Source organism: Somniosus microcephalus, chromosome 17 (genome assembly GCF_052327205.1).
Source record: "Somniosus microcephalus isolate GS21.2 chromosome 17, FLI_Smic_1.0, whole genome shotgun sequence".
Lineage (NCBI taxonomy): Eukaryota > Metazoa > Chordata > Chondrichthyes > Squaliformes > Somniosidae > Somniosus > Somniosus microcephalus.
Window position 1 is genome coordinate 40,439,026 of NC_141003.1, and position 12,272 is coordinate 40,451,297.

General features: G+C 43.8%; 1 protein-coding gene across 1 annotated transcript in view; it reads left to right on the top strand.

The window, feature by feature from the left end:
- slc26a4 (solute carrier family 26 member 4) overlaps positions 1-12,272 on the top strand; it is a 61,990-nt gene that overhangs the window by 28,263 nt on the left and 21,455 nt on the right. The window contains exons 8-13 of the mRNA XM_086010238.1: positions 3,616-3,698; positions 3,864-4,011; positions 5,785-5,898; positions 7,500-7,577; positions 11,426-11,521; positions 12,101-12,207. Coding sequence (XP_085866364.1) covers positions 3,616-3,698; positions 3,864-4,011; positions 5,785-5,898; positions 7,500-7,577; positions 11,426-11,521; positions 12,101-12,207 — 626 coding nt within the window. The remainder of the gene's footprint in view (positions 1-3,615; positions 3,699-3,863; positions 4,012-5,784; positions 5,899-7,499; positions 7,578-11,425; positions 11,522-12,100; positions 12,208-12,272) is intronic.

Here is a 12,272-nt window from a genome sequence, read left to right on the forward strand (position 1 = left end):
CAGAGAATCACCTGCAACGGCTTCTCTTCCTGCACCCACATTGTTACCTCTGGTGTCCCCCAAGTTCTATCCTTGGCCCCCTCCTGTTTCTCATCTACATGTTGCCCCTTGGCGACATCATCCGAAAACGCAGCGTCAGTTTCCACATGTACGCTGACGACACCCAGCTCTACCTCACCACCACTTCTCTCAACCCCTCCATGGTCTCTAAATTCTTAGACTGCTTGTCCGACATCCAGCACTGGATGAGCAGGAATTTTCTGCATTTAAATATTGGGAAGACCGAAGCCATTGTTTTCGATCCCCGTCACAAACTCCGTTCCCTAGCCACTGACTCCATTGCTCTCCCTAACCTCCGTCTGAGGCTGAACCACCCTGTTCGCAACCTTGGTGTCATATTTGACCCTGAAATGAGCTTCTGACCACATTATCCGCAGCATAACTAAGACTGCTTATTTCCACCTCTGTAACATCGCCCATCTCCGCCCTTGCCTCAGCTCATCCGCTGTTGAAACCCTCATCCATGCCTTTGTTATCTCTAGACTTGACTATTCCAACACGCTCCTGGCTTGCCTCCCACATTCTACCCTACGTAAACTTGAGATGATCCAGAACTCGGCTGCCAGTGTCCTAATTCGCACCAAGTCCTGTTCACTCATCACCTCTGTGCTTGCTGACCTACATTGGCTCCCAGTTAAGCAATGCCTTGATTTCAAAAATCTCATCCTTGTTTTCAAAACCCTCCCTATCCCTGTAATCTCCTTCAGCCCCACAAACCCTGAGATATCTGCGCTCCTCTAATTCTGCCCTCTTGAGCGTGCCTGATTATAATCACTCAACCATTGGCGGCCATGCCTTCTGTTGCCTAGGCCCTAAGCTCTGGAATTCCCTGCCTAAACCTCTCCCCCTCTCTACCTCTCTTTCCTCCTTTAAGACACTCCTTAAAACCTACCTCTTTGACCAAGCTTTGGTCACCTGCCCTAATTTCCCCCTATGTGGCTCTGTGTCAAATATTTTTGTCGTAAAATCTCCTATGAAGTGCCTTGGGACATTTTCCTACATTTTCTAAACCAGTTCTTTCAAGATTGAATTCAGTGTGTCACTCACTGACTTGCTGCTACTGAGGGCAATGTGGTGTTGTGATGATCCACCTTGTTTATTTGCAAGACAGTTTCCACCACATAGACAAATAGATAAAACGCTGACTGTTCATAAGTGTTGTTTAAAAGTTGCAATTCGTGCTTTTACTTTTTGGCTGGAAGATTTTTTCCATTATTTGTGCAAGGCCCATAAGGACAGAATTTACTTGCCTATATGACGGTTAAGCCTTCTGCCTATCTGGAAAAATAAGAACTTACATTTATATCACACCTTTCCCAATGCGCTTTACAGACAATGAAATACTTTTGCAGTGTAGTCAATAAGCATGCAGGTGCAGCAGGCGGTTAAGAAGGCAAATGGTATGTTGGCCTTCGTAACAAGAGGGTTTGAGTACAGGAACAAGGATGTCTTGCTGCAGTTGTACAGGGCCTTGGTGAGACCGCACCTTGAGTATTGTATGCAGTTTTTGTCGTCTTATCTGAGGAAGGATGTTCTTGCCGTGGAAGGAGGGCAGCGAAGATTCACCAGGCTGATACCTGGGATGGCAGGAATGACGTATGAGGAGAGATTGTGTCGATTGGGCTTATACTCACTGGAGTTTAGAAGATTGAGAGGGGATCTCATCGAAACCTATAAAATTCTGTCAGGCCTGGACAGACTAGATGCAGGAAGGATGTTTCCGATGGCCGGGGAGTCCAGAACCAGTGGTCATGATCTAAGGATAAGGGGTAAGCCATTTAGGACTGAGCTGAGGAGGAATTTCTTCACCCAGAGAGTGGTGAACCTGTGGAATTCTCTGCCACAGAGGGCGGTGGAGGCCAGTTCATTAAATATATTCAAGAAGGAGTTGGATATATTTCTTGAGGCTAAAGGGATCAAGGGATATGGGGAGAAGGCAGGGACAGGGTACTGAGTTTCGATGATCAGCTATGATCTCATTGAATGGCAGAGCAGGCTCGAGGGGCCGAATGGCCTACTCCTGCTCCTATCTTCTATGTTTCTATATTGTTATGTAGGAATTGCAGCAGCCCATTTGTGAACAGCAATGAGATAATGACCAGATAATCTGTTTATTTGTTTTAAGTGATGTTGGTTGAGGGATAAATGTTGGCCAGGATACTGGGGAGAACTACTTCGCTCTTCAAATAGTGCCATGGGATCTTTTACATCCACCCGAGAGGGCCAATGGGGCCTCTGTTTAACATCTCATCCGAAAGATGGCACCTTCGACAGCGCAGTACTCCCTCAGTACTGCACTAGCGTGCCAGCCTAGTTTATATGTTCGAGTCTCTGGAGTTGGACTTGAACCCACAACCTTCTGAGCCGAGGTGAGTGTGCGACCACTGAGCCAAGGCTGACTCCTTCATAGTGGCTACCTTCACCAGAGACATCACCTCTTGGTGTCCACACAATTCCAAAAACATTAATGCACTTAATTTGCCTTAAAGTGTTGTCATTATAGTTGGAGCTGCCACCAGAAGCAGCTGAATATGGTCCACATACACTGACATTTCCCACTGGGATGCTAGAATAGGGCATTCTACTATAGTCTCAAGGGAGCAATGAAGGACAAGCTGCTCTAGTTATTGCTGTCCACTGCTTCATCAACTACAGAGCAGGATTCTTAGCAGTCATGAAGAACTAGGTGGCTTGGAACCTTCAGTTGTCTTGACTGCTGATTATCAGATGTAAGCAGATTCTTATGGCAAAGAACAGAAAAAAGCTTGGCAAAATGGAGTGTCCAAATTTTCTTTTGCTGGATTCCTGCCATAACTCCAGGAAGAAGCCAGTGGAATGGCTTGGAAAATGAGCTGGATATGCTGGGTCCTAATTTAAGGAGTGAAACCCCTTACTAAACCAGCCATATCAGAAGGGGCATGGCCTCCCAACACTGGCGATCCTGCTTCCCTCTCCATAGGGGACATGGTGTAACACTGGAGGCTAATACGCGGGGTCAGTTAAGATGTGAAGGGTGGAAGTGAATCCCATTGGGGGGGGAAGGCTCTAAGATTGGGAAGTAGATTGGACCCCCAAAGCTGGGTAAACTTTTTAAAATTTCTGTATCACCTCCATTAACAGGGAGGCAGGTAGCCACCTTCAGTGTGCCCATAGTGGTACGGACACTCACTGCCTCAGTCAAATCAAGTGCCCTTCCACTGACCACGTAAATTCTGCTGGGGGCTGGTGAACAGAATCTAGGCATAACCATCAGGATCCAGGTTTTTAAGCCCCACATATCTTTATTAAGAAACTATCATGAAGGGCCAAGGCCCATAAGAAAACAGTAAAATAGATTAGGTAAATCATCAAGTTGTGGTTATGTGATGTCAGGCATGATTTTTAAGTCTGAAGGTGTAGGAGGAAGGAAAGACTGAGGGGCATTAGGAGTTCCACAGTTTTGAGATCCTGGTATAGAATGAGTTACATTTAGAATATGATTAGTGAAGATGCAGGGCGGAGTAACAATATGTAAATGTGGTTGATTTTTTAAATGCAAATGTTTGCTTGTTTCAGACTATTATAGCTACAGGGATCTCCTATGGTGCTAATTTGGAACAGAAATATAATGCTGGAATTATTAAAACCATTCCAACAGGGTAAGAGGATAAAATTAAAAGATTGCTGCATCCTTTTAAAGTCACAATTCTTGTCTTCAATTTTAAGTATGCTGCTTGTGTTCTTCTTTGTTACAGACACTAGAATTTTTATCAGATTGAGTTCAGAAACACTTGAGTGATTTCTTTTTACATTCATGTACACAGATTTATAGCACCAGTGCCACCAGATGTGAACTTGTTTGCTCAAGTGGGAGCATCGGCATTTTCTGTTGCAATAGTGGGATATGCTGTGGCTGTTTCAGTTGCTAAAGTATTTGGCACCAAACACGACTATCCCATTGATGGAAACCAGGTAAGAGAAGGTTTGAATATACCATTGGTTAATATTTGGTGTCTGAGTTACATTAGAAGTTCAAATGGCTATAGTTTGCATCGCCAGCTCGTAAGCATTTATCTACACTTGGGTTGACTAAACAATGCCAACATTAGTCAGCAAGATCTTACTGTTGTGTTTCTATAGTTGAAAGTTTTTTTGTTAAAGTTGAAAACTTGTATTTGTTCATCTTGTCTACCTTTTTACCAAGTCAGACATGAAAGATTCAAATTTTGATTTTTATCATTGTCATTCATTTTTACATTATTGCACTTTCTAAGAATGTGATTATTTTGGATTGTCAATCCTAGTGAACCAATGTTCTGCATGATGGAAAGAAAATTCAGAAATCAAATGGTTCCTGTAACAGCAGTTTGTGATGTGACCTGACAGCAATATTAAGATTGTGAAGTTAAATTGGGTGAAACTTAACGTTGGCAGGGGCGTAAAACGGGCAACAATGGATCAGCCACCTGTTCTACACCCTTCCTGATTTTTCCTTTCCGTTTACAGGTCGGCTGTATAACGGGCGGCAAATCCACTACAGCCCGTTTTACGTCCCCAGTTCAAAGTTCCGCCCATAATATTTTCATCTTGGAAAAATAAGAATAGGGGTTTGAGTGACCAACATAAATTTTAATTAGGAAGATAAGAACTGTCAGTTCCGGGCTGAAATTCTACTGTTTCCGTTGCCATAACTCCAGCAGTAAACCAGTGAAAACCTCACACTTTTTAGCCCCATCACATTTAAATCCACTAGGAAACTGAATCTATTAATATAATCAACACATTTTAGGGAAACATTACTTTTTTAAATTCCTTTAGATTGTTCATATTAACGTGAAACTGTGGGGTCAATTTTACTTTGGGGGGCGGGGTGGGGGAGGGTGCCATGGTGCTGTGTCTGCTACCACACTACGACATTCAGATTTCCTGGCCTGGGTCATTTGCATGACCTGGGTGCTCCCTGGCAGGGCCTTGCGCTGGGATCAGGAGAAGGGTGGAAACTGGAGCAGAGCTGCAGGCCTGAGAAGCCTGTGTCTACCCTGCTGGCTGCCGGCATCCGGGCCTTGTGGTTGCCACTGGAGAGCAGTTGCCAGAAGGCCCCAAGGCCTAAACATCATGCTGGGGTGGGGGCGACAAGTTACACTGTGCCTCCATTCATCTTTGGGCTGTTCCTTGACGCCTGTCGACCCTCCGGTCCATGGAAGATCCTAGCACAGACTCCACCAGCAGCATTCTTTGGGTACATCTCCACTTTGGCACCTTTATTGGTGGAGTGTCCAGAAAGTGAGGCAGGAGGCAAGAACACCCCTCCCGTCTTATTTACGCAGTTACATTTGCCTGTGTCTGCTGGGGGCCCAGGTCCAGTTATCCGAGTTAAGCTTGGATTCCATGCAGTGTCGTAGAACTTGAGGCTTGATGCAAAGGGTCTCAGTTTCCAGGTGCAATGAAGAGGAAGTGGGACAAAGTATTCCCCAAGTGCAACAAAGAGTAGAATCTATCCACGCATCTCTTGCTGCAGATTTGGGAATAATTTAAGAATATTCTGAACAGAATGCAATAACTGAACAGTCATTTACTGTATGCATTAATAAAACATATTCTTTGGAAAAGGAGAAAAATCTGCTTAAAACATTCAAAATGTCAGAGTTGTTTCCAAGGGGGAAGGGTATCTGATTGTTGGTGATAGTTCTGTTGCTGCTGTGTTATCACTCGCATGTGTATTTATATAATTGTGGAATCTTCCAGGAATTTATTGCTCTAGGAATTTCCAACATTTTTTGTGGCTGTTTCTCAAGCTTTTTGGCAGGCACTGCTCTGTCCCGTACAGCTGTACAGGAAAGCACGGGCGGCAAAACTCAGGTAATAAATAAACGTGGATGTATGTGTGTTTATACTATGTCAATGAATCTTATGGCCACATTGCTCTTGCAACAACTGAGTGACTTGCTGGGCCAGTTCAGAGGGCATTGAATTAACCACATGATAGAGTGAATGAAGAACTAACATAGCAAGTGAAGTAATTTGGTTGTTGTGTACAGGGACTTTCAATAGGCGTTTATAAAGTACCACATAATAGACTTGTTAGCAAAATTGAAGCACGAGGGATTAAAGGGGCTGTGGCAGTATGGATACGAAATTGGCTAAAAGACAGAAAGTAGTGGTGAACGTTTTGTTTTTTAGACTGGAGGGAGGTATAGAATGGTGAACCAACCCCCCCCCCCCCCCCCCCCCCCCCCCACCCCAGTGGTTGCTATTAGGGCCACTGCTCTTTCATATATATTAATGACCTGGACTTTGGTATACAGGGTATAATTTCAAAGTTTGCAGATTACACGAAGCTCGGAAATGTAGTAAACAGAAGAGGATAGTAACAGACTTCAGGAGGACATAGATGAACTGGTGAAATTGGCAGATGCAATTTAACACCGAGAATTCTGAAAAATGGTAGGATGAATGAGGAGAGGCAATATAAACTAAATGGTACAATTTTAAAGGTGGTGCAGAAACAGAGAGACCTGGGGGTCTATGTACACAAATCTTTTGAAGGTGGCAGAACAAATTGAAATGGCTGTTAAAAATGCATACGGGATCCTTGGCTTTATAAACAGACGCATAGAATACTAAAAGCAAGGAAGTTATGCCAAACCTTTTATAAATCACTGGTTAGGCCCCAGCTGGAGCATTGTGTCCAATTCTGGGCACCACACTTTAGGAAGGATGTCAAGGCCTTAGAGAGGGTGCAGAAGAGATTTACTAGAATGGTACCAGAGATGTGGGACTTCAGTTACATGGAGAGACTAGAGAAGCAGGGGTTGTTCTCCTTAAAGCAGAGAAGCTTTAAGAGGAGATTTGATGGAGCTGTTCAAAATCATGAAGGGTTTTGATAGAGTAAATAAGGAGAAACAGTTTCCTGTGGCAGACGGGTCGGTAACCAGCGGACACAGGTTTCAGGTAATTAGCAAAGGAAACTGAGGAGAGGAGAAATATTTTTATGCAGCGAGTTCTTATGATCTGGAATGCCCTGGCTGGAAGGGTGGTGGAAGCAGATGAAATAATAACTTTCAAAAGGGAATTGGATAAATACTTGAAGAGGAAAATTTTGCAGGGCTATATTGAAACGGCCAGGGAATGGGACTAGTTGGATGGCTCTGTCAAAGAGCTGGTACAGGCAGGATGGGCCGAATGGCCTCTGTATCATTCTATGATTCGATGAAAGGACTTGAAAAGAATGTCTGTCAGTGACAGTGAAGCAAATGTTTGTGATTTTTGATTGGCTGTGCTTTGTGCCTTATGGACTCATCGGAAAAATTCTCATATCTTGTACACATTTTTGCCCTGTCAATGCTCTGTACCATCACAAGGCTTTTTTTTATACACATGTTTTTATATATTACACTGCAACAGAAGTTCTACCTGCTAACATCAATAACACTAAAGACTCGCATATACATTTATTGCAGATTGCTGGGATTTTAAGTGCAGTAATTGTGATGATTGCCATTCTGATAGTTGGACAGCTACTTCAACCTCTGCAGAAGGTAACCTTTTATTCTTTCATGGCATGCTATGTACAGAAACTATGGGCCTGATTCAGCAATGGTCTGCTATGAAAGGGCACCATTGCATTTCGGGGGTGCATCTCACTGAATCAAGCAGGCTGGCCAGCTTGCCTGATTTGTGAAGCTCTGAATTCAGCAATGTTAACATTTTCTGTGCTTTCTGAAGCTGCCTTGCCAGAGTGCGAGAGCATCATCATTATTAATGCCCCCCCCCACCCTGCCCCAAAATTGAAACTATCTCATTCAAATTGGTCCCACAGTGCAGTCTGTGATTGTTTTGCTCCTGTTCACGCCATTAGTATTGCACACCCGCAGGTACTTGAATATCTAGCCTTTGGCATTTGGCTTCTTCGAGGTTAGTTGCCCAAGCTCCAGACAACTTCACCACTAGCATAGCTCTGCCTGTGGTTGTGAAGGTGATCACACTATTAAATTGCTATGTCACCAGATCCTTCCATCCCACTGCTGCATCAAACAATTGACAGAAGCTTTGTTTGCCTGGGAAGCAGTTTTATTATTTATTCCACGAACTGGAGGAAGCAGCATCAGAGATCACAGCACTGATCGATCTGAGTATTTTCTGAATGGTGTGAAGCGAGGAACTGTGGATGAGCAGAGAGATTTAGGGTCCAAGTACAGAAATCACTAAAAGCTAGTGGACAGGTACAAAAAAATAATTGAAAAGGTTAATGGCATGTTAGCCTTTAGGGTTGGAATACAAACTGTTATGTTACAGCTGTACGGAGCTCTGGTTAGACCCCATCTGGAGTACTGTGTTCAGTTCTGGGCACCGCACTGTGGGAAGGATGTATTGGCCTTGGAGTGGGTGCTGTGCTGCTTAGATTCACCAGAATGACATGGGGGCTAAAAGAGTTGCAATATGAGGACAGGCCCCATAGACTAGGCTTGCACAGCCTTGACTATGGAAGATTAAGGGGCGATCTAATTGAGGTGTTTAAGATGATTTAAAAGATTTGATTGGGTAGATAGAGAGAAACTATTTCCTCTGGTGGAAGGGTCCAGAACAAGGGGGCATAGCCTTAAAGTTAGAGCTAGGCCGTTCAGGGGTGATGTCCAAAAGCATTTCTTCATACAAAGCATAGTGGAAATCTGGAACTCTCTTCTCCCAAAAACCTGTTGAGGCTCGGTCAAATGAAAACGTCAAAACTGAGTTTTGATCGAGTTTTGTTAGACAAGGGTATTAAGGGTGACAGAACCATGGCGGGTAGATAGAGTTAAGATACAGATCAGTCACGATCTAATTGAATGGCAGACAGGCTCGAGGGGTTGAATGGCCTACTCCTGTTCCTATCTTCCTAGGTGACTGATTTCCCTAAAATGCTGAGCCTCATAGATGGCACAACCCTGTTGCATAGATGAAGAGAGAAGGGTTCTTTTCCATTAATGTCCAGGTGATCTTTGACCACAAGAACTGAATCATGCAAGTGAATGTCTGCTGGCAGTCACAGTGCCTTTATTTGCCCCTAGTCCATCATGCCACCATTATTTGATGGAGCAGGCAGACTAGACAGGTGGCTGCTAGGGGATGAGGATATTCACTGCAGCCCTGGCTAATGACCCCATTGAGAAACCAGAGAACAGGTGCAGAATGCAGATACACTGAAGCTTGTGCCTTTACCTGAATTCTGGTGGAGTATACCATTGACCTGCTCAAGCAGATATTCCACTGTTTGGACAGATCAGAGGCTTCATGTGCTGCAACCATGGCAACATCTCCAAAATCATGAGACACCTGGTGCATGATGCAGAAACTTGCCATCCAGAGAGGTGTGATCAAGAGGCGTAGGATCGGGTGGCAGTAGTAGAGGAGGAGGAAGAGGAAATGGGTGAAGGCATTTTGCAGCCAAGAAGACTTGGCCGTCCACCTAGAATTCTAATCCATCTGCTGCATGAACAGTCCTAACATGTTGAGCATAATACAGTTGCATGTCAACAACATGCCTTCTATTACAATCAACCCTAAATCAACTACTATGCATGCCTATAGACCAAATATGCCCTTCTCAAAGAACTCTCAGGATTACATTGAAATAAAGTGCATGCAATTTATTTCCCTACTTGTGCTCTGTGTATCTGCTATTACTGTGTGTTTTCCTGGCAGTTTCTATTAGTAATTGTATACAGGTGTACTTTTTACTACCTAATTTACTGCTTCTTCTGAGTGCTATTTTAGTGGGAGGTGGTAGCCTCCTCCTCCTTTAATGGGGCCCTTGTGTGATGGCTGTGGCTCTGATCCAGCATTGCCTAGCTGCTCCAGCCCACTACCTAGCACTTCCTGAGTCCTTTTGAGGGGGTTGTCTGGGTGTGGTGTTGCCTTAAGAGGTAAATGCTTGCTCTATCCTTCCTTTTTCTCCCTGCCAACTCTTCCCATGTTCTAGCAGGCAGTCCTTCAGGATGAGCAGGGAGCTGCATAGGAATAGAAAGCTGGTCGCCACTGAGGAATGTGAAGCCCTCCATCAGGTTTCCCTCAAAATGATTCCCTAGCCTGTCAAATTCAGAATGGACAGCCCTGTAAGTTGGAGCCCCAGATCTCAAAAGTCGCAACCACAGCTTTGGACCTCTGTCCTTCGATGCACCCCTGCGGAGGCCTGTAAAATCATCACCCACTCCATGGTGGACTGTAGCTTTCTAAATCCTTCATGTATTTATGCACGTCTGCAGATTCTCTTGACGTACCATGCAGAACATTCTCGAAAGATGCACAAACTGCTTGTGCCCTTTAATGGGCTCCTTTCTGTAGGCAGCCCCCGTCCGTTATAAAATCCTGGCCCTTGCAGCGGGGGATGGGGGATGACTGGGGGGGATTCCATTCAGCAGGTTTTAGCTCCTCTGCTGCCACCTGCACTTGCTCCTCCTTTTATGCTCTGTGTTTCGTCAGGTGATTCCTCCTGACCTCGTAACCTGAATCTCCCGAGGTGAACTGGTAGCTGCATCCTCAGTAATATGTGATGGGTGCTGATGAGGTGGGCCAACTTCACAATTGTCTCTCTTTTTAAAAGGAAGACCCCTATAAAAGAGAAAAGGAACTGCGCAGTTGCTCTCGAGATATCCTGCCCCCTGAAAATCATACTGCCCTTTGCAGTTGTGACAAATGCACCGGGGACTGATTCAAATTATATTCTTAAACTAATCTTGCAGATTCCGGTGAGGTCAGCTGGCTACTTGTGTTGTGCAGGACTCGCAAAGTGATCCCAGCACCAATTTAGTCAAGATCACTAAAATTGGCATTTATATTTGCTCTCGGATTGCAATTGGATTGATTGTAATTGGATTGCTGAGAATGAATGAACATAACAATAAATTAGATTTTCATATTGGTACAGTACAGGAAACTTTCGATTATCCGGCCCCTAAATAACCGGAAATGTCGGTTAACCGGCAAAATTCAGGAGGTGGTTCAGGTAACTTTTTTTTTACTCCATTTGTTGCTGTGCAAGGGTGTGGCTGCAGCCGTTGCTAAGCTACAGAGACGCTTGCAACTTGTGCCGATTGTTCTGAAGCTGGGTTTGTTGCTTTATACGGAGCTCTGAGCTCCGTATCTTTTACTATAGCATTCGGTTATCCAGAATTGTTGATGAACCGGCACGACGTCTGTCCCGTCCGTGCCAGATAACAGAAAGTTTCCTTTTAATTAGTTATTTCCATTGATTTGATATAAAACGTCATGTATACCCCTACCCTAGTTTCACCTTGCCCTACTGGCAAGGTGTTGCTAAAAACGGACAATGACCATCATTCAGCTTGATGGCTTTGTGTTTTGAAATGTACAATCGTAATATATGCCGTTTTCTTAACTAATTTCTCAGGCCGTACTGGGAGCAATTGTCATTGCCAATTTGAAAGGAATGTTCTGGCAAACCTTTGATGTTCCAGGGCTGTGGAGACAAAACAAAGTTGATTGTGTAAGTATTTAACTAACGATACTGTTCTTGTAAAATACTGCTTGTTCGAAAATGCACAACCTTCATGATCAGTTTAAGAATGTGATAATGCTGTTCTGTAGGACATATTTTACTTATTATTTTATGGGAGCTGACATTTTGTGCAGAAGTTCCTCTTGTTGTGATATCCTGAATACGAAATACTGCACACTCACCTCGATTTGTGATGTCCCTGCAATAGAGTTTCAGGATATCACATGAAAAGGACTTGCACACGATATTTTCCACACCCAGGCTGCATCTAACCAGCAGAAAACATGCCACTGAGAGGAACTAGTGAATGTACACTATTTGCAATAGTATTTAGAAATTATGGAGCAATTCAACTGGATATATTTTTTCTTTAAGCAAGCATTGTGCTGTAGAGTGAAGCAGTAATGATGTATTTGTGCGTTATTTCTGTAGTGTATGAGTTACTGCAGCGGTAAAATGACTACAAGATTTGCAGCTCACTATTGACCAATTAAGCAGTGTTTCAAAAGCCAAGCCTGTAGTTAATTAAAAGAATGTACTTTAACTCACTGTCTTGCTTTTCTGTAGCTGATCTGGCTTGTGACATGGATTGCAGCCATCCTTCTGGGACTAGATTTGGGGCTTTTAGCTGGTGTGTGCTTTGAACTTCTCACTGTTGTGCTTAGAGCCCAGTTGTAAGTATTTGACTAGCATCTTATTAGAAATGATACATTATTTTATTTATCACTTACTACATGGA